Source organism: Opisthorchis viverrini (genome assembly GCF_000715545.1).
Source record: "Opisthorchis viverrini unplaced genomic scaffold opera_v5_289, whole genome shotgun sequence".
Lineage (NCBI taxonomy): Eukaryota > Metazoa > Platyhelminthes > Trematoda > Opisthorchiida > Opisthorchiidae > Opisthorchis > Opisthorchis viverrini.
In genome coordinates, this window is record NW_008751948.1 from 480,445 (window position 1) to 501,427 (window position 20,983).

The 20,983-nt window shown below is 46.9% G+C and overlaps 2 protein-coding genes across 2 annotated transcripts in view; one reads left to right on the forward strand and one right to left on the reverse strand.

Moving 5' to 3' along the window:
* T265_09627 (hypothetical protein) overlaps window positions 1-17,349 on the reverse strand; it is a gene marked incomplete at both ends in the record, with an annotated part of 43,515 nt that extends 26,166 nt beyond the window's left edge. The window contains 8 exons of the mRNA XM_009175756.1: window positions 785-913; window positions 4,087-4,188; window positions 4,275-4,451; window positions 5,415-5,724; window positions 8,900-9,379; window positions 9,644-9,687; window positions 14,029-14,115; window positions 17,223-17,349. Coding sequence (XP_009174020.1) covers window positions 785-913; window positions 4,087-4,188; window positions 4,275-4,451; window positions 5,415-5,724; window positions 8,900-9,379; window positions 9,644-9,687; window positions 14,029-14,115; window positions 17,223-17,270 — 1,377 coding nt within the window. The remainder of the gene's footprint in view (window positions 1-784; window positions 914-4,086; window positions 4,189-4,274; window positions 4,452-5,414; window positions 5,725-8,899; window positions 9,380-9,643; window positions 9,688-14,028; window positions 14,116-17,222) is intronic.
* T265_09626 (hypothetical protein) lies at window positions 1,711-10,476 on the forward strand (the record flags this gene model as incomplete). The annotated part of the gene is made up of 9 exons (XM_009175757.1): window positions 1,711-1,854; window positions 2,022-2,189; window positions 2,218-2,274; window positions 2,781-3,028; window positions 3,055-3,102; window positions 3,938-4,098; window positions 8,197-8,300; window positions 10,117-10,321; window positions 10,364-10,476. The coding sequence occupies 9 exons, from the start codon at window positions 1,711-1,713 to the stop codon at window positions 10,474-10,476; spliced, it is 1,248 nt and encodes a 415-aa protein (XP_009174021.1).
* Window positions 17,350-20,983: the final 3,634 nt, after the last annotated feature.

The following is a 20,983-nucleotide window of genomic DNA, read 5'->3' on the forward strand; positions in this document are numbered from 1 at the left end:
CACATGACCGAGCCATCGTAGTCGATGATGCTGGATGTTTTCCCGGATTGAAGTGCCTGCAGCACAACCAACTACCCGTTTTCTAATCGCCTCGTTGCTGATACGCTGACGCCATCCGAAACCAGCCACGCTTCTGAGGCATCGGTGGTCGAAAACCTGAAGACACCTCACATCATCTACTCAAAGAGGCCATGTCATACAATACAACAACACAGCCCTTACTGTAGCTTGGTACACACGACCCTTAAGATCCAGTGAGATGCCTTTTTGACGCCACAAGTAAATTAGCAGGGTGATGTGCACTCACAGATAACGGCAAAATTATCTATAAATTGTATGAGCTGTTGCTCACAAGTGGGTGAATAGTTGGCGAAAGAAACCTGATGTTGGTAAAATGCTCACAATCCACACTCATACAATGTCTTGCATACAACTTTGTGGAGTAAAACTGGCCAGCGACTGATGAACAAGTGTGAACAGCTGTACAACAAGTCGTATTTGTATATTCCAGAGTGCCAGACTGCTTTCTATACACAGCGACCCTCTACACAACAACTCAACCCGGAAAAATCATGTTTGTATAGGCAGTTAGCTCCCTATAGAGAGATCACATCTGTTCTAAAGTGGGTCAGTCAAGAGTGGTCTAAGGGGGTCCTTCCAGAAGGGAACAAATGTGTTCTCGAATTACGATCACCCTCCATGTACCGTTTGGAGCATTGAGAACCTCTGATTCAGACATCGGTGCGACATCTAAACCAGCATCGGATGAGATGATAAAACGCACCTGTGATGAAAGATCCGCGGATTCCTGACTGGCCTTTTCCAAATCGGATTTTAACGTAACCAGAGACCGCTCCAAATCAATAGACTGTTTCCGATAGGTTTGCAACCGCTCATCGATCACTTCGATTTCCTAGCGAAAGAAACAGCAAACAGAGAGAGAGAGAGAGGGTGGTATCGAGTCAATTGTGAGGTTCACAAACAAGGTGGTTCATACAGCAAAGATTCAGGCTGCAATGAAATATTGTCGCATAGTTTCCGAAATATGGAGGTTCGTTACGTGTGTAGTGGAGTGACTAAGAGCCATGACTAGCCTGAAGATGACACGTACCAGTAAGCAGAATGAACCAGATAACTCTGAAACATTTTTAGCCCCGTCTTTCGGATTTCACGTTCTGCGCCTGTGACCCTTGATGGCCTTTGTTAAATAGTTTACCACTGACCAAAAACCACTCAATTCTACCTCACATAGTGGAGTCACGGTGGAACATTCACGGTCCTACAATCTCGACGCGGGATGTGCAATGGCACGGCACAAGTCCATCAGACAGGTTAATTGACCAGGTGTTCCCCTCGTTCCATGAACTTTCTGTGAAGGATGATCTTCATTGTTGAAGTCTTCTGGACTGGACTGGATTCGGTCTGGTCGATTAATCCTAGCCAAAATTCGTTCTTATCACAGTTGAAATGTCAGAAACTGCGGTACGATTTAGAGAGAACTAGAGAAAAAACAACGAACGAATATTTTTCAAGGCTTTCCGTCATTGTACGGGGATAGGTTACCAAATACATCCTTCCGTTGTGGACGCGCTGCAGCCAGCTAAACTCCTGCTAAATAATAATAATAATAATAATAATAATAATAATAATAATAACAATAATAATAATAACAATCGTTCAGCTGTAACACCCTTCCGGTGCCTAGCTGCCATGCCATCCGGAGGAAGCACGAGCCTAGATAGAAGTCGAGAGGCAGAGGTCGGATACGAACCACGAACCTTCCGGTCAGTAAATTCGCGCCCGACCACTTGGGGCATCTCGCCCCCAAAGTCCTGCTACGATACGAAGGTACCGGTGATTGGACAGTTTAAGACAGGATGCGAGGAAGTAATCAGCCAACCCAAGGGAGATTCCAAGTACAACTCTATCTTGTCAACGTAGGACTAAAGTCCAGTTAGGATACAGTTCCTGGAGAGGTAGGCAGAGCCTGAAGCGGAAGCCAGTCGTCGAGTGGCAAACAGGTTGCAAAACAGCGAAATACACTCATTTACAAACTAATTTGGCTTTTCGAGAGACTCACCTGGAACCCAGCTGAATCTCTCGTTTGTGATGTGCTCAGACAACTGAATGTGCTGCACCAGGCCGCCTCATGTTTCAGTCGCTACGATATTCGAGATATCTTGATAAATGTATGTTTGTAATGCACTACTCATAAAGTTGCTGAAAATTCGCCGACAGCCCACGACCGGTTTCGGTCTTCCTAGGGCTCATCAGGTAGGCGCAGTCTCCGAGTTTGCGTCAAACTTATGTTCTACTTGAAACCAAATCGCACGAAATTAGCGAAATACACTCATTTGCAAACTAATTCGCCCAAGATGGGCTAAACCGGTCCTAGGCTGTCGGCAAATTTTTAGTAACCTTATGAGTAGTGCATTACAAATACACAGGCTGCAAATGACTTCTGGAGGATAACGCAAGCTAATGCTTATCCGCGTCACTAATCCATATCGATTTCAAGTTACAACTAGGATGAATATTTTGATAAGAGGGCAAAACAATCCTCAATGACGTTGACAACACTATTCAGGCGAACCGAAACAACGACCGAAAGTCAAGTTCAAAACTAGATGACCTCAGCGTGAGTCACACCATCAAAAGGCAAACTCGTCCGACAACTAGTAAATAGTTTACCTGAAAAATCACTCCCAGAGGTTCTCGAAATTCTCGTGTAACTTTGTCAAGACTTGTCACTCACCGAGGCCGGAATGTCCCAATGGTAGATCCTCAGCGGGAGCATTGTCTATGTAATACATACATGTAATACATACACATGGGCGAGATGGCCCAAGTGGTTAGAGCCCGAATTTACTGGCCAGAAGGTCCGTGGTTCGAATCCGACCTCCGCCACTCGACTTCCCCTGTCTAGGCTTGGGCAACCTGGCAGTATCCCAGCCCTCGTGCTTCCTTCGGGTAGCATGGCAGCTAGGCACCGGAAGGATGTTACAGCTGAACGCTTTCTTTTTACATAGTAAACAATCAAACTGCAGTTTGCAGTAACCCATTGTCAGATAAATCCACCAGGATATCACTGTCAACTCCTAGGTAACTCCTGCTGTTGTTCAGCGGAGTACGTTGGGCGCACGATACGGCAACTTTTTAAGAGAATACGCGAGCACCTCTCTTACCGGAATACCACTAACCTCAACAGTTCAGCCAGGAGCTCAATCGCATCCCACCCCTAATTGACACCGGGCACGTAGTTATGCCAAATGAGTCATTTCAAACCATTTACCGCGTGCCAAATAGACTGCCAGTATCTATTCAACAGCGTTGCTTGACTACAGTCGAGGCAGTCGTTATACGCCTGCGAAACCCGGTACTGTGCTCTGAAAAACGTTTCGTACGAACGCTGAGTCTGCCTTGGTCGTGTGACACGAATCAACCGGCCAAGTCACTCAACACCCCTCTTCACTGTCTCACAGCATCCAACTAGATGCGACATGGGGGGCGCAGACAACCAATCGTTCGTGTCTCCACGTTTTGCATTCCAATAACCAATCTTCGCAGCGTATTTCATTTTTCGCTCTTATTTTAACCATTAGATATGTACTGACCTGATGATGAGATCCCGAAAACATTAATGTTCGTCACTGTGTTATTTTTCAAACTCTTAGACTGTTTGCATATGCATGAACCAGACACAAAGGCAAGCGTTAAGTGACTGTCACGTGCGGCACTGGACTCCATGTGGACTGAGTAAAGTCCGTCGATTGAGCAAGTATTGAACGAAGAAGTCATCAGCACTGGAGGAACTAGTTGTGCACAGCGGATACCCGCACCGAAAGAGTTATTTTCTGGGTCCTCTGGGACGAGATACCCCGGTGATTAGAGCGCGAACATACATACCGGAAGCTCTGTGGTTCAAACCCCTGTCTAGGCTTGGGCAACCTGGCAGTATCCCAGCCCTCGTGCTTCCTTCTGGTGGCATGCCAGCTAGGCATCGAAAGGGTCCCCGTTTGTGCAGAGAAACAAATCTGTTTGTTAGTGTGGGGATAGAGGAGGGGGACAGAGAAAAACAGAACTTACATGAGAGCGTTCGTTGGCCAGGCGTTCAAGATGACTGACTTTCGTTTGCAATTCCGTCTTTTCGGCGACCAAAACGCCGATTGTTTGGGCATGGGCGCGGATCTGGTGGGATAAACGGATTGAGAATAGCACGCGGCTCGGCAGAGCAGTAGTACGAATAATAAAGAGGGTGGAGCAGAACTACTTACCTGTTCTTGAGACCTGGCAAGATCTCGACTGGTCGACTGTTCCAAGTTTTGACGGTCCGCCGCAGCTTGAGCGGTGGCCTTCGCGTACTGTTCTTGCAAAGCAGAAAGCTTGGCTAAGGCACGCTCGTGAGCACGGCCACGTTTCTCCAAGAGGGCAGCCAATTCCACGTTTCGGTCCTGTTAAAAGGAAAGCGAACAGTATTCTAAAATACAGCCCGATTGTTGACAGAGGAGATCCAGTGCCTGACCGGCCCCTCAACTGCATTCGGAGGCTGTCATTTAAGATGTAATCCATTGCACACACAAAGTTGGGGCCGTGCGATAAGTCGTGGATCCAAAGAAAATTCAGTTCTCTTCCTCTAGAAAGACCATCGTAACGGAGGGACACCAACAAGATTCCTGATGAGAGGTGATCCATCCTGAGGGTGTTCTATCTACTTCACATCAGTTATGCTGTACCATTTTATGCAGCTACGTACCCCTTCACAAAGCAATAAATAAGTTTTCGGGAAATGCACTCATTTGCAAATAATTTGGTTTTCACCAGAGACCCAACTGAATCTCTCGTTTATGATATTCTACAACTGAATGTGCTGCACACAGGCCGCCTCATGTTTCAGTTGGCACGAGAGATTCAGTTAAGTCTCTCGTGAAAACCAAACTGATTTGCAAATGAGTGTAGTTCTCGAAAAAAAGTCCAATTTGGGTTCAAGTAGAACATAAGGTTGACGGAAACTCGGGGACTGCGCCTACCTGATGAGCCCCAAGAAGAGCGAAACCGGTCGTGGGTTGTCGGAGAGCTTTCAGCAACCTTGTGAGTAGTTTCATTTATGGAAACAGTAAATAGATTGTTTAAATAGTGAGAATAACGGTCCGAATTCCTTCACTAGTCGCCAAAATCGCACAAACCATAGACTACCAGTAAGCGCATGGAGATGAATGTCAAGTTTTGGACCAAGGAGCACTGTACCGGAAGGCTCTTCAAAGAAAAGTGTCGTCCAATTATATAACATACTCTTGGACACAGCTGCCATGGACTTCTATCGGGAAGTAATCTTTGGGTCTGAAAACCCTAGGCTATCGTAGTCTCTTCCTCTCCAGTCCACGTTGACCCACCATTAGTTGTCAAGAAAGACCTACCTCCAGTTCACGAACATAGCTGCTGCCCGCTGTGGCGCTGTGTGTAGACGTCGGTGTGTTCGAACGTTTGGAGATATGTTGATCCAGTGCACCAGGATACGGGCTGTGCGGACCCGCGTTATACCCGTTCGAATCTGGGCTCACATCCGGTTGGCTTGCGCAGTACTGTTCTCCTGTCTCACTCAATTGATACGGGAAAGAATAACTACCGTGGGACGAGGTGAACGAAGTGGTCAATTGTTCCGACGTTTGAAGAATACCATTGAGTTGTTGAGAGAGTTGTAGAATCTTCTCAGTTGTGGCAGTCGGACTAAACAAAGAATGCGAGCACAAAATTGGCACCGTGAAAGAGAAGCCAAAATTTAAAAAAAAACGTACCGTGGAATAAATTGCATGATGAACGATCCCCTTAGGGAACCGATTCTACCAAATGGAGGGATACAATAGCGAACCGATACAACCAGGAAGAGTGTGGGATAGAATCTACCAGAAAAGAAGACAAGTGCAACGAAAAAATATGTACGCCAATGGCGTTACGCACAATAAATACTTCACGAAATATACTGTTCATAAGGATGCTAAAAACCCTTCGACAGGTTTCACGACCGGTTTCACACCCTTCTTAGAACTCGTCAGGAAAGTGTGGTACCCGACGAGTTTTCAGCAGCATTATAAGTAATATGTTCCGTCAAGAAAGATATATATATGGAATTCCTCGGATTCTCTCCCCTCTAGCATGCAGCCACTCCCCAGCACGCGAAGGAACATCGATCGCAAACATTACCTATTTGGAGACTGCTATGTTCGTCACGAAACATGTATAGCAATGGACCTAAGGCGATTTCGGCAGCATATAAACTCATACGCAGCTGCCTTCAAGCTTCTTGAAGAAACGCCACACCCAGGCGGTAAAACTTGCCTCCTTTCGTGATACTTTCGTATCCGGGGAATTATCATAATATCCGAAATAGTCTAGGAAGCGTCAGTCGCGGACTGAGGATATCATTCGATATTCATGGCCTGAAGTTCGTCAAAAACCCAGAAATATTCAAGAATTGAACTGATGCACCGTAGCGAGGTAAATGGAAAAAACTCAGGTCACTCTGTGTGCGGTCGGCTGGTTGCTGTTGTCCTGGTGCCGACGCACCGTCATCAGGACCCACTGCAACGCTCACTCTATCTGTGATGTTGCCAGGCCTCTGAGATTCAACACAGAAACTTGAGCGCGCCCAAAATTGTGATCAGCAATAAGTCAGAGACGCACGAACTCCAGCGGATCACGCAAACAGTGTCCCATCGGGAGGCGCCACCAACACATCACAAGCTTATGACCAACGGCGGTGAATTGATAACGTCGATGGGGCAGGCTAGTTACTCGCTGTACAGTACGCCCTAGTGGTGATAGTTCGACGCAGGACATCCATCCATCGATGCAGCTCCTGAACAGGAGATGAGTGTATGAGTGCAAATGAGTGTATTTCTTAAAAACAGTCCAATTTGAATTCAAATAGAACATAAAGTTGACGGAAACTCGGGGACTGCGCCTACCTGATGAGCCCCAAGAAGGGTGAAACCAGTCGAAGAGTTTTCAGCAACCTTATGAGTAGTTCACTTTATGAAAAGTTAGTGAACTATTTTAACTATTCTGGATTGCACACGAAAAATGGAGTGCGCCATCAATTGCTGGAAAAAGTCGACGCAGTGGATCCGCTAAACCAGAACAACTGATTTTCCGGACGGTGACGTCAGCACGCCATTCGAGAGCTCGGCGGTTATCCACACCGGAACTGTGACACTTTGACGACATACACAGAGATACGGAAAAAACTCTGGATGAACGACGCACACCGTCAATTCGATACAAAGTATCCCCTCATCTTTGAAGGCCGCCATGAGACAAACTGATTTAGAAACTGAATGAGAAAAAGCTTCAAATTTGGACTGGAATGTGCACTTTTTTACGACGCTTGAGATGTTGCCAGTATGTCCAATCCTCGACAGGAGGATCTGGGTTCGAACCACGGACCTTCCGGTCAATAATTTGGCGTCTTGACTGCTGAGCTATCTCGAACTATCACCATCCTCAACAAGACTGAGATTTTGTCGCACAGTTTTAGAGCTACACCCCTGTGAGTTGTCGGCGCTCCGTAACATACACAAACCGGTTACGAAATATATCCCTGATGTTTGCCCTCAGTACACGTTCACTGTGTTTCTCACCAAAACACAAACGCGCTGTACCCACCACGAGTCATTTCCACTAAAATGGGAAACAAAGCACTTCCCCACTTAAAAACTCCTATATGTTATGTACGCCTGGGTTGGTTTTTCCAGACCAACGAACATGTTGAATTCGGTTGATTTAAGTCGATATGTCCCGCACCTCAGTTCCGAATCAGCGAAGCTCCACGTTCATTGAAGATCTATTTGCTCTACGCGTGGTCATGTGCACCTAACCTACTATTCAATAGCCAGGTAGCCGTAAAATTCAAGTGCTCTGCGCATGGCAACAACTGCCCACACAGTTGCACGTCACAGGAACTTTCAAGCCTACACAATATACCCCAGTAACGCAGGAACAGCAAAGCTTCTTCATCCGACAGACATGGGATTTGAGTGAAGCCCAATCAACAGCCTCAAGTGAACAACCTAATTTTGACGTATTTCATAACATATCCAAATAATGCCGGCGTTCAGATGGCTTAGGACGATGAAAACCGGCGGCCTAGTTGAAAAAAGCAACGAATGGTGCGCAGTGTCCACTTGGTAATATTCGTGTTAGGCGGAATTCCACACGGGTCCCGCCTTACCGCTCGCACTCAGGTGCTGCTACGGCTGAGAAGTCCACCCAACGCAAGATTGGCTAAGGATTCGGGACGCTTGCCGGTCCGGCATCAAGCAGAGATCTGATTGGCCGAAAGTCTGGNATATATGTAGCGCTATCCAACTGTTCCTGACTTCGTTTTTGAGCGTTAATGTACCTTGTATATTAACCCTTGGTGGTTGTTTTTGACGCGAACCCTAGCTTGGGATGCTGAGAACGAGAATTAAGTTGAGAAAAATACTGCTACTACAATTCGAGAGAAACATATTAGAATTGAACAAAAAAAACGATAGTGATGTAATTAATTTTCCTGCCTCATGTCCAAACCGACCATACGCATCCAGTGTTTGTCTGACATCCATCTTATAAATGTTTCCACAGAGTATTGGCGACATCGTGAATTTTCAATTCTGGTTTTAAGTGATCAAATTTCATTGAAAGTTTGAGGGGATGAGCTACAATCATCAAAACTCCGTCGCCCAAAAGATCGCAACTTAAAAACACAGTCTTCCGTATGAAAAGGAATGGTACGTGGATGGAGGGCCTCGGCTGAACTGTGCAGAGGACTAAAACACAGACTGGCAGTGGTCTCTGCCGGGGTTTGCGGGAACGTGTTGAGGGAGATGCCTATCAAAGCGGTCAACCAAGTATGAGCACTTACACACTTCCAATAGGTTCCACAAATTCACTATATACAGCCTTGTTGCTATTCAAATCACCATCGACCATGGAAGTTGATGGAGCAGGCACTAATTCATCCGCAGTCGGGTCGACAACACCCAGTTGCTTGGAAGAAGACTGTTGTAGTGCGTAGCCCAGAGATGTTGCGGGGTGAAACGACGTGGGAGGAAACTCCTTTCCTGAGTCACTTCTGTTACCAGTGCACTGATTCCGATGCGGTTCATCAGACGAGTATGTCACCATTGTATTGGCAGTTGAAGTGTACTCCACTTCTGAACGAGATGGAAACAGACAGGCATCATGTGACGACAAGGTCGAAGTTGATGACTGATTAGCTCTGAAGTAGTCCGCCAATGAACTGGGTTTTGCTGCAGGTGGATCGTTTACGCCGTTTGAAGATACCATTGCCGGTAACGCTTCCGAATCCACCGGACCGGAATCAAACGAATCAAGGGTTGATCTGGGGAGACGGGAGAAACAGGATAGAAAAGGATAGGATAGAACAAGATAGGACAGGATGGGGGGCAAATTTAATGGAGGGATTAACCGTGGGGCCGTGTTATGGCAAATAAGTATTGGCATGCACCTGTTCAGACCATGGACACTCGAAAGGAATGGGGCAACAAACGCATCAACAGTCGGGCAAGTGGTACTATAAAATCCCAGGTGAATACCTTGACCCCGAACACGGTAGAACATGGAAAAATCGGAATTGGTTGCTTACCGATTTTCCAATAAGCGAGCATTTGGAGGTGAAGTGAAGTATGCCTGGAAGAAAGAACGAAACAATGGGCACTTCTATTTGTTCAGAAGTAAACATGCTAACTTTGGTGCAAATTTTTGCAGTCTGGAAAATATCATCATTATGCATCTGAAGCCTATGTTGAAAATCACCTTCTTCGATGCACATTTAGGTAGATAAGGACGCCAATGTTGAACGACCACGGGGTAAGCCATTACCGAGTCGAAGCACTGATGTTGACCGGAAACATGTTCAGCGACACTACCCACGCTTGTACTAAGTTGAATATTAGGACAGTGCGACGACTATGACCGTTACACTATTACGACGGCGGGGGATGCCAAGCTCAAAGGTCACGGGGGCATCGGCGAATGAGGACACGGGATAACAGAGCAACCCATGGGATCGCCCGACTGAATACTTAATCGCGATTAAAGGTCATTCCCGGCTAGCAGCACGTATATCAACACACAATTAACACTACTCAACGCACAACCACTAATCCACCGCTACGCACCACTACGTTCCCCAATAACGCACTGATGATATCACCTCGATTTGTGATGAAACGTTTGCAATCAAATTGCCCAGCTCAGCGAACAAACCAACGACCATCTACGCTACCTGAGCTACCGACATTTTGCTCCATTAGGACACTGTGTTAGGCAGAATTCCACACCGAAACCGCTTTACCGCTCGCAGTTATGCGCTGCTATGGCCCAGAAGCCTCACCCGCTCGTAAATGGCCGGAAATTCGGGTTCCTTGCCGGTCCAGCATGAAGGCAAGCTCTAAGTGGCCGAAAGTCTGGACTTAACAGCCAAACATGATCCAGTGTCCGCCAAATACCTGTCACCAATGGGGCGCATCCAGAAGGCAAAGGAATTTCTAGAAGGTTGTCACCGCATACAGTTTGCACACGACGCACTGCAAAAGCGTTTTTAACCTGATTTTTGGAGTTAATACACGTTGTGCACCTTGGGTGGTTCTTCTGACAAGAATGCTAGCTTGGAAGGTTCAGATCGAGAACTAAGCTTAAGCACTGACTGTAATTTGTCAGGTAGGTGAACATGATTTTTTATTTTAAAAAAACTGGAGGTGTTCTTTTTCAAATTTTACATAAACCATCTTCAACCTCGTTAGTCTGATCTCTCTTTTTCCCGAAGACGACAATATTGAGATCACATTTGTTCGAGTGGAAATGGATCTGAGGCGGAAAAAAAATGAAAAACAAAAGAATTTCCCGGACGGGTTTCTGTTATTCGCTCCCGTCTTGTTTGAACCCCAGCAACCATCCAACAGTCCAATCTGACGAGCGGCCAGCTTAAACCCAGCATTGCCACATTACCGTAGTGGCTAAAAGCCTACAGATACGCTGTCGAGTCTGCATGCACATCATAACGGGTCTTGTCTAACTAGTTGGTAGCAACCGTAGAGCACTCGCAAGGTCGTTTCACGACCGAATAGCATTGGATATTATCGCGAAATACCAGACTCTAGCAACAACAAACTAGACAACCGGAATCAACTTGGCTGAGTGACCTCGTATGGATAAGTCATTGAAGCCGACTTCGAAACGGGGAGTCACACGAATTCCTGTCTGTTTTCTCTCGCAAACACACCAAGGACAAAGAAAAATCTAAGCTTTTCAGTGATCAGAGCGGGAATCAGTGTCACGGAAATCAATGTGGTTAGGACCGTAGAAAATAAGCTCACTGATCTCACTGTCGTTCACTGTCTTTCTAACGATACTGCCTGCTCTAGATCACCGACGGTTTCGATCTGACGGATTTAACGGAATAGCCGACGATTTTGCAAACACCTACTGACACATTTCATCCAAGCGAAACGAGACCGTGACGTCGCGGGAATAAGAGAAAAGGCCTAGTTACCTGTAGTTATCGCTGAAGATACTGGCAGAACTCCGTTAAAACTGTTTTCCTGACTCTGTTCAGGGGTTTCTAATGAGCTTTCTGAGCATTCTAGTAGCATGTTCCAAAACTCTGGAGAAGTATGAGTTCAGCCACTTCCTTCCGGTGTCTAGCTGAGTCTGATCGTGTGGCACTCCTGTTTCGGACTCTCTTTAACCAAGGCATTCCGTCTTGTTTTTTTATAATTGTTCAGCTGTAGCAGCCTTCCGGTGCCTAGCTGCCATGCCACCCGAAGGTTGCACGAGGGCTGGGATACTGCCAGGTTATCCAAGCCTAGACAGGGGAAGTCGAGAGGCGGAGGTCGGGTCCGAACCACGGACCTTCCGGTCAATAAATTCGCGCTCTAACCACTTGAGCTATCTCGCCCACCCCGTCTTGTTTTAGTCGTTTCATTGACAGAAAGCGAAGAGATCTGGAACAGCACCACACTTGAGCATGCCGAGTAAGCAGCAATGAAGCTCAGCGACATCATTCTGGAGGTATTTCGGTATCCTCTGCAGCATTCAAGCAACGACGGCTCGGATGGCACGAATTTATAAAGTATCTATGTCTTTAAAGTGTTCACTTGCGTCTTGCAAGATAGAGGCGCGCAACCGAATGGAATGCGTCCATTTTGGCACGTCGAAACAGGGGTTGTCAGTCTCATTACTAGACAACCCGGGCCCATGTAATCCCGCAAAACCAAATATACGTCTATTGAGGACTAGAAGCGTTTGTCCACATTTGAAAAAGTATCTATACTGGCCTAAAGTGTTTCACAATGATGTTGGGAGGAAAGTCTGATACCTGTTGCTGCGTTGAATATGCCCATTGCTCTTTTCAAGCCGTACGCTCACGCTTAGGGCTACGACTGCTCACTCTACCATCATGTACAACTACCGTATCCAAGCGTAAACCGATTTTCTCGGTTAACTGGCTTCAGGTACAAGGCGCCAGAGTTCTCATATGCTAACAAGCTTTTATTGATCACAAAATTGACGTGCGTGGAGCCTGTAGATGACCGCGGTGGTCTGTGTGCCGAATGCCAAATAGCGATGAAAGAAGGCATGTCAGGATTGTGGAAACCTGTGGGGGCGACAAGCAAGAGTGACGTGATGACGTATACTGTGTAGGTGACAGACAACCCCTACTATGGCCCGGGTGTGGTATAAGCCAGTCTTATGGAAGCCCGACTTGTTTTGACACTTCGTGCCCTGGTTTGGGATGTTGCTTCATTTCCGTCTTCGCTCCGTTTAGCTATTTAGACCTGCACAAACGATGTAGATGGGCTGGGTCATATTCAGGCATAAAAAGCGCATTGTCAGCAGGCCCCACTTCTGGGACCGCACAAGAAGATGGAGCTCGAGCAGGATGATTCAAACCGGTGGTATCCACATAGGCGAATATTCGTTCCCTGCCCGGCAGGTCACACAGAGAAACACCAACTGAACAGCTACAGACTATTGGACAGGGGAGCAAAACCCTCATACGTATCTTGTTTACAAAACTGGATATCCATCTTCTCCTTGAACGCGTCTTCCTGAACTTTCCTGGATACTCATTGACTGTTACTCAAATGCAAGCAAATGCTACAAGGCGACTCCACAAATTCCGTAATAGATCTCACCTTTCAAGAGACGCTAAGCGGATTGATGAGAAGACGCTACTTACATGCCCCATCAGTAGTATCCACCGTTACGCCGGTATGAGTACAGGACATGCTTCACTAGGGCATGGAATTTCATGCTGCTCATCTGTGTTCCATCACGGAAACCGATGACATCTGTCCTCAGGTAGATGGACTTCATTCAGCATTCGACTCTAACCACTGTCACGATTTGTGCGCTGGCTGGAGTACCATGCACACTAAGCTGTCTCGGTAGATTATGTCGTATCATAGAAATCAAACGCAGTGCACGCGTAATCCTCAGCTGAAGCAATCACACCCACTCTTAGGTAGGCTCCAGTAGATGGATAACAAGAAAAGAGCCACAAGTTTTCACACCGTCCAGTTGCGGAACCGATCAGGGCCTAAGACGGATTAATCCTAATTGTAAAAAGTTCCTTGGCCGTGGTGCCAGTCTAAGGCACGGTCTATTGAAACAGGGCGGTCGCATGCTCAGTCTCTAAAAAGTGGTATAAAAGCCGACCGATTCCATTAATGAACAGAACTGGGCTGAACAATTTTGAACTATTGGCCAATCTCCAGTGACGTGAGGGCTTAGCTCCAGACTGAGTGCAGTAACCGTGAAAGAGTGGGTGTAGCGGTTATGCACCGAAAGGATGTTACGGATCACCAATCCAGTGGAAGTCAAATTCTAGTAAACTTAACCGGGAAACCGCGAGACATGTCAAGCGAAAGTGATGTGAAACGAATCTCACCAAGGCCGGGAAAAATTGGGCGTAGATTAATGAAACTATCGATAGACTACCACATCGTCCGAATCAATCAAACTCACCGCAGCAGTCGACTGTGGATCCACAGTCTTGTGGGAATTCTCCGTGCCTGGTCGCCGCCCACCTTTAGATGCACGGAATTTTGTGAGCTGAAATGGAAGCAATACAAGCGTTCGAGGACAAACCGTGAATAAGCCTGAAACACGATTGTCAGTTGACTAGTGTATAAACACGACTTGCGAGCAACTAACATCTGATGCAAAATAATTTCACTGTGCAGACAGGAACAGCAGATTCTGCAGTGGTCACCTGAGCATCTTAGGAACGCGTGACTGCAAGCAACTCCTAATTTGTACAAGAGCCTTTAGTTACCATGGCCGAAGCTGTCGTGATCAGACTTCATCAAACTACCCTCTGTTTACGAAAGAACCACGTCGAAACAGTTAGACTTCCCTCCCAAAAGTAACCAAAGCCAAAATCAGAATCTATTTAGGCTCCCGAAGGAAGATCCATCATGGATGCAAAACAAACGAATGTAGCATAATAATCATTCAGCTGTATCACCCTTCCGGTGCCTAGCTGCCATGCCATCCGAAAATTGCACGAGGGCTGGTATACTGCCAGGTTGCCCAAGCCTAGACAGGGGAAGTCGAGAGGCCGAGATCGGACCTTCCGGCCAGCAAATTTAGGCTCCAACCACTTGGGCCATCTCGCCCCCAAAACCGATCATAATAATCATTCAGCTCTATCACCCTTCCGGTGCCTAGCGAAGACAGATATTTTGACACCCCAAATTTTTTGCATATTTTGTCGCTGCATCAGCCCGCAGAGACCTCGCTAGGTGCCAGAGGTCAAACACTAACTTACCAGCGAAGTGTGAAAGTCATTACTAGCAAACTCAGCTACGTTGGTCATTGCCGTCTCCCTGGATGGAGAACTCGAAATAGGACACAAATGGTTGAAGACACTGTCAGACATGGCTCAGTCGTACCCTGAATGGTGCCCGTGCATCCGAGCTATTGCCTTCAATGCATAGCTGCCTTTCCAACCCCCCTCTTACTGGTCCACTGACAGCCGTGTACTTACCAATTTATCAGCTCCTGCCTCCAATGCGTAGCTACCTACCGCACCTCTCCAAATCATCGGTGAACGAAACTGTGGGAGTTATAGCCACTGTACAACAAGTGCGCGGTTCTTACAGCTGATAATGATGGTGATGATGATGAAAAAATCGTTCAGCTGTAGCACTCTTTCAGTGCCTAACTGCCATGCCGCCCGAACGTTGCATAAGGGCTGGGATACTGTCAGGTTGCCCAAGCCTAGACAGGGGAAGTCGAGGGGCAGAGGTCGGGTTCAAAACACGGACCTTCCGGTCAGTGAATTCGCGCTCTTAACCACTTGGGCCATCTCGCCCATGTGTGCATATGTTTGATCTAGTGTTACGGAGGCCTGACTTGCTGCGTCGGTGATGAGGAGGATGATAAAATTGAGCGTGTCTGGTGTTCAATTGCAAGTCCGATTTGACCACATTTAATATACCCAGGTAATGAGAGTCCATGTGTATCCATGTTTCGCAATGCGAACTTCTAACAATGAGCCATCCACAAACCCGAAACACTCAGATCACTATCAAAAACCAATGTTACAGATTAGTCAGTGACGATCGCCTATCCTGTGAATACCGATCATGACCAAGTCAAATGGTGCATTTCACTGTGTTGGAGTGAGATTCAGGTAGGGTAGCGGCCAAATACGTCTTGTCAATGCAGTATATCGCTCGGGGTGCCCACTCTGGAAAAAAGGTATCCCAGGGATTTTAGTTCTCTTCATGCCATGTCCCATAAGTATTGGCTCCTCAGTCAAGCACCTGATTAAATCCCACCTTTGTTATGGCATTAGGAAACCATCAAAGCGAATATGCCGTTCAGTCAGTGTGGCTTTTGTGAACGCCTCGCAGCGTTGTTCCAGTGGTCTCACTCAGGATACTGACACGAAGAAAACTCAGCTGACTGTTCAGAAGTCAACTTTATATTAGGATGAACCAAGACGAATTTTTTGAGACATCGGTAGGGCTGAAGTTACCGTTTGAAAGTTTAAAAAATATACTGTCAGCGTTGTAAACCTGCGGCGGAAATTGCCCAACTCACATTGAGTCTGAAGTCCACTCACGAAGTGACTTGCCACAAGTAGACCCTAAGATCCCATCACAATCAGATTCTTTTGGCGACAGATTTCACTATTAAAAGTGAACTGAATGTTGTAGGTTCAAAGTAGCAATAGTTGCTTTAAAAATGAAACAGGATTCACCGTTGAGCTATAGTTAGTAACGATCTTGTCCATACAACCAGAATCGACCTAGGAACCAAACTGCCGAACTCTGGTACCAGCTTTTGTGTACACCTTATCGTATGTTCTTGTCGAGTACCAAACATTTGTCCACGATAAGATGTTGATCAGACAGTCGTTTATCTGAGGGACAGTTGGAAGGAATCACATTGCATTTGGCAGGAAGCGCCCAAGTCACGGAAAATGAACGCACCTTTCACACCATATGCCGGGTAGCTATGGACAGCGATCGATTGCAGGGGCCATCGGAATTAGACCATGCAACACAGAGCTCCAAGTTTGAGGGAAACCTGTGCGAATACTGAGTTTCCAGTGGCTTAGTTTGAGTGTGACGTGGCCCATTGATGTGTACACCCTTCGTCGTCCTTTTGAAGTCGTACCGTGACTGTACCTAGGGATGTGAGCCAATTCTGTCTTGGCTCGCAAACAGCTGTGATGTACTGATCAAGATAAGCAACCTCAGAGAACAAGCTTTGCCCGTCACCTTCGTGATGACAACACCAGAAGGGAACACTGGTGTTTCACTGCCTTATTATGATGACATCGACGAGCACCTTTGGTTGCATCAAAATCGTGTGGTCAATGGCTAGCAGTAGCAGACTGATGTGAAACAACCAACTTTACGTATAAAAGTAACGTTCTCCCACATTAAATATTAACAGGACTGAAAAAACCGTTAGTCCAGAGTAGATGGACGCTGCGTAGGAAGCACATCTGACCGTGCTTCTGAAACAACCAATAAATGAGGAGACGGTGTGGAATGTGACGTGAAGGCAAATTCCCTGTTGCTACTCGGAAGGTGAGGATTCATTCTTCAAGAGTTACGGTGGAATCGACCAAAAATTGTCATTCTACGGGAGACTGTTGATACAGCAAAATGGATATAACCAGCCAAATGATGTGAACTTACTTTCAGCTGAGCAGCAGCAAGCTTCTCGGACCGACTTAGTTCCGACATTTATCAAGTAGGTCGTACATCAACCAGAAATAAACAGGAAGCTTTCCAACAAGCGGAGGAAAGTTGGTGTGAAGACGGGCTGGAGTAGATAGGAACAGAACGCGTGAAAGAATACATAGAAGTCGCAAGTTAAGTAGCCATGCCAAATGTTTTTAGCTCGAAAATCATTGACCTTGCAGTGAATTTAAACAGGCGGGATTGGAATAATGTCAGGATATAAATATAAATAATAAATCGTTCAGCTGTGACACCCCTCCGGTGCCTAGCTGCCATGCCACCCGAAGGTTGCACGAGGGCTGGGGCACTGTCAGGTTGCCCAAGCCTAGACAGGAGAAGTCGAGAGGCAGAGGTCGGATTCGAACCACGGACCTTCTGGTCAGTAAATTCGCGCTCTTACCACTTATACCATCTCGTCCCTTAATGTCGGGATGACTCATGTTCAACGGTGTGATTACCAATGGTCTAAGAATGCCAATAGAACTCGAACCATTCAGTACTGAGTCCTGCTCCACACATCACATCCATGCCGCATCAACAGCTGCCGTAACTCCTGATCTATCTTAAATAAACAAACGCATTTCTCCTGGTCGACAGTACACTGCCCTTGACGTGCATCATCATCATCATCATCATCAATGACAGCAACATCAGTGTTGGCACTGATGCTTCACTGCCGTATTTTGTACGAGGACTGGGATACTGCCAGGGCGCCCACACCTAGACAGGAGGACGATTAGGGTCCTCAACCAAAGCCTTTGGCTCAAAAGCCTAACCGCAAGGCAGCGGTGTTTGGCGGGGAAATGCAAATGCATTACCATTTCTACGGAACAAGTCGCCATACATGTTCCAACCCCCAACCTGGAGGGCCAGGAGACTGTGTTTGTCAGACCTCTAACCATTGACCAACCTGGTATGAGAGACTCTGTGAGTGTCGCGCGGACACCCCCCAGTATAGCTCAATGGGTCGCCGAGGTACACAAACCGCCATACCACGATAAGGTCGTCTCTTCGTGACGTGCTGCGCGGATAGAGAAGTTTGATGGGTCCTGAAAGCTGAAGAGATGGAGAAACCGATAAACTCTGGGAGCATGCGTAAGTTGCTACCGCTGATACGCTAAACAAGCCCAAATAAGCCTCCAGTGAGCGCAAGAACCACTGACAAAAGCCCGCTTATCAGTGAAAAGAGAAGAGTGTCTAGAACGTTGGGTTGAACACTACCAAGACCAATTCAACTGTCCACTTGCAATTGCTCAGTCGGACACCCAACTGTTGTATTCCGCAGACAGGGTGCGACCCAACATGGTATAGCAAAAGGCATGGTAGCTCAAGACAGCCTTTTTTGGCATTCAAACGAATCGAGGGATGCTCCCGTTCGCTCAGTAACCGGCTCGCCACACATCCATCCAGTCGATGTGATGTTCGACCATTTAGAGCAGGTCGCCTCCGGACATTAAATGGCAAATCAGCCCTGGACATGGACCCCTGAAGTTGGAGCAACCCAGGCCTGCGCAAATAAGTGAATAACTTTTATCCCCCAAGCGTCACCGAGCCGCTTGTCCTGAAGAACTCCGGCCTGCACTGTTCTAAGATGGAGATGCTAGCATATTTGCCTCTAAATGGGAGATATACCATCCCAGCTAACCGGGGTGAGTCGATAGTGGTGCCCATCTTCAAAAAGGGTGCTCGCAGTGTGGAAACCAGGGGAAAATTACTTGAAACATTTTCGTCGCTTAATTCACGGCGTCTTAGGAAGGCGCGTGGAGAAATGGTCCGAGAATAACAAACAGGATTCCAACCGAGAAGAGGGTGCGTGGACCACACCTCCACATTCTATCGGGTGTTGCAGCAACGATATGCGCATAGGCGCCACGCAATTTTCGAGTTCCTTGACCTCAAGGGTGCGTTCGGTTTTGCCGACCAGATAGCGCTTTTCATTATAGTATGGCGCGGAAGTCCGTTAACAGCATAAGCTGTGGGCGTATCAGTGTACGGAAAGCTCTCTAAAAGCTCTCCAACAGGCAATTGTGTTCACTCTCTCCATTTTTTGCCCAATTTCTTTGTTGGTGATATAATGAAACGAACACTGAAAGGTGTCCAGAACACTTGCGCACATATATGCCGAAGCGAGAATCTTTTCGACATGAAAGAGACAAGCGACTCTAAGCTCACTTGTAAACAGCAGGAAGCGTAAGCGTTATAAAAGTTGACCAAGATCATCTAGTCCTTCAGCATGTCCCACGTCCACAAATAGCAAAATCATGCCGCAGGCCGGACGGACGCCGACCATGCCTCTGAGAATTCAAGAAATGACAATGGAGGTTGTGGAACGTCATACGTAGCTCGAGGGTCAGATTAGATCTGACGGTAATGTGACAGACCAAGCGAACTCACGAATCTCGAGAATCAGGATTGCGTTCAACTTGCACTAAGGAGCATCTCACTGGGTCTTAAAGGACATGTGTACCAGACTACAAAGAGAGCTGTTTTTGTATACGGCTCAGAGACTTGGCAACTTCAGTGGGAGAATTCGAAAAGTCTTCAGGTTTCTGACCACCAATATCTCAGAAGTGCAGCTAAAGCCGGCTGGAACCAATGAATCCGCAATGGGGTGACCAGGAGATGGGTTTCGGTGAAGCCGGTGGTACTTCACTAAAAGAGCACATCCAGCAATGCAGGCTAAGGTAGCCAAGTCATGTGTTACGCAAGCCAAATTCCCACCTTTCGAGAGGAGTGCTGTTTTTCGCGACTAGATCGAAGTGGAACAAACCTAGATGTGGAGGGAAATCGACACGGCAGCAGGGAATGAAGGATGTTACGCGATGTTGGTGTCATTCGCCTTCCAGAATGGGGTCAACGTGTCCCTCCTGTGCTTGGTTGGAAACACTGGATGATATGGCGGTTAACTGATGTTAAGGGCGTTCAAGCTATCAGTTTCCATTTAAATTTTTATTGAGTGTCGGATATGAAGGCAGTCCAGCTTCCTAGTTCAAGTGACACCTCACGCTGGGCTTCCGTTTTTTGAGGGCCCGCAGGTGTAGATGTTCCATCCAGTTCTGCCGATTAGCCCAAATGCCAGCACCAGGTTTGTGTCTGATGCCACCCAATCTTGCAATAGCGCTTTCAACTTTACGAGTACAAAGTGCATGCCAAAATGTACAGCATGGTCATCTAGGTTATTCGAAATGGTTTTCATTTTTAAGGGATCTAAAGCAACGGGAACAATATCATCGACGTCACCGAAGAGCATGAGAGTATTTCCATTCAAAGGTGCAGCTGACCGAAAGTCAGGTTGAAGAAGGTTCAAACATACTGTCAACCAAGAATTTCAAAAGAAATCGCGACAGAGGAGACCGTTGCCGGACAACACTGGATGAAAGATGAACACAAGACCCCCATTTCAGTTGGGCATCTCAAGCCGGTAGGGACGAGCTCAAATGTTCCACACTTCACTCTTCAGGTATCTACTGGTCCTGACACAAAAGCGCGTGGTATCTCCAGTGTGGGAATTGCACTCAGTCCTAAGGTTCAGAGTACCTAAGGGACTGGACCCCAATAAAAAGTTGTCTCTACGCCGTGCGGTTGTCCGGTTGATGTGGTGTTTATTTCTCGAATGAACATACACGCCGACTGACTGCAGTTCCGAGGCTGAGAAGGACGAGTTTTATCAAGTGATTCGGTCAGTAAGATAGACGGATATAGTAATCCTGGCGGGT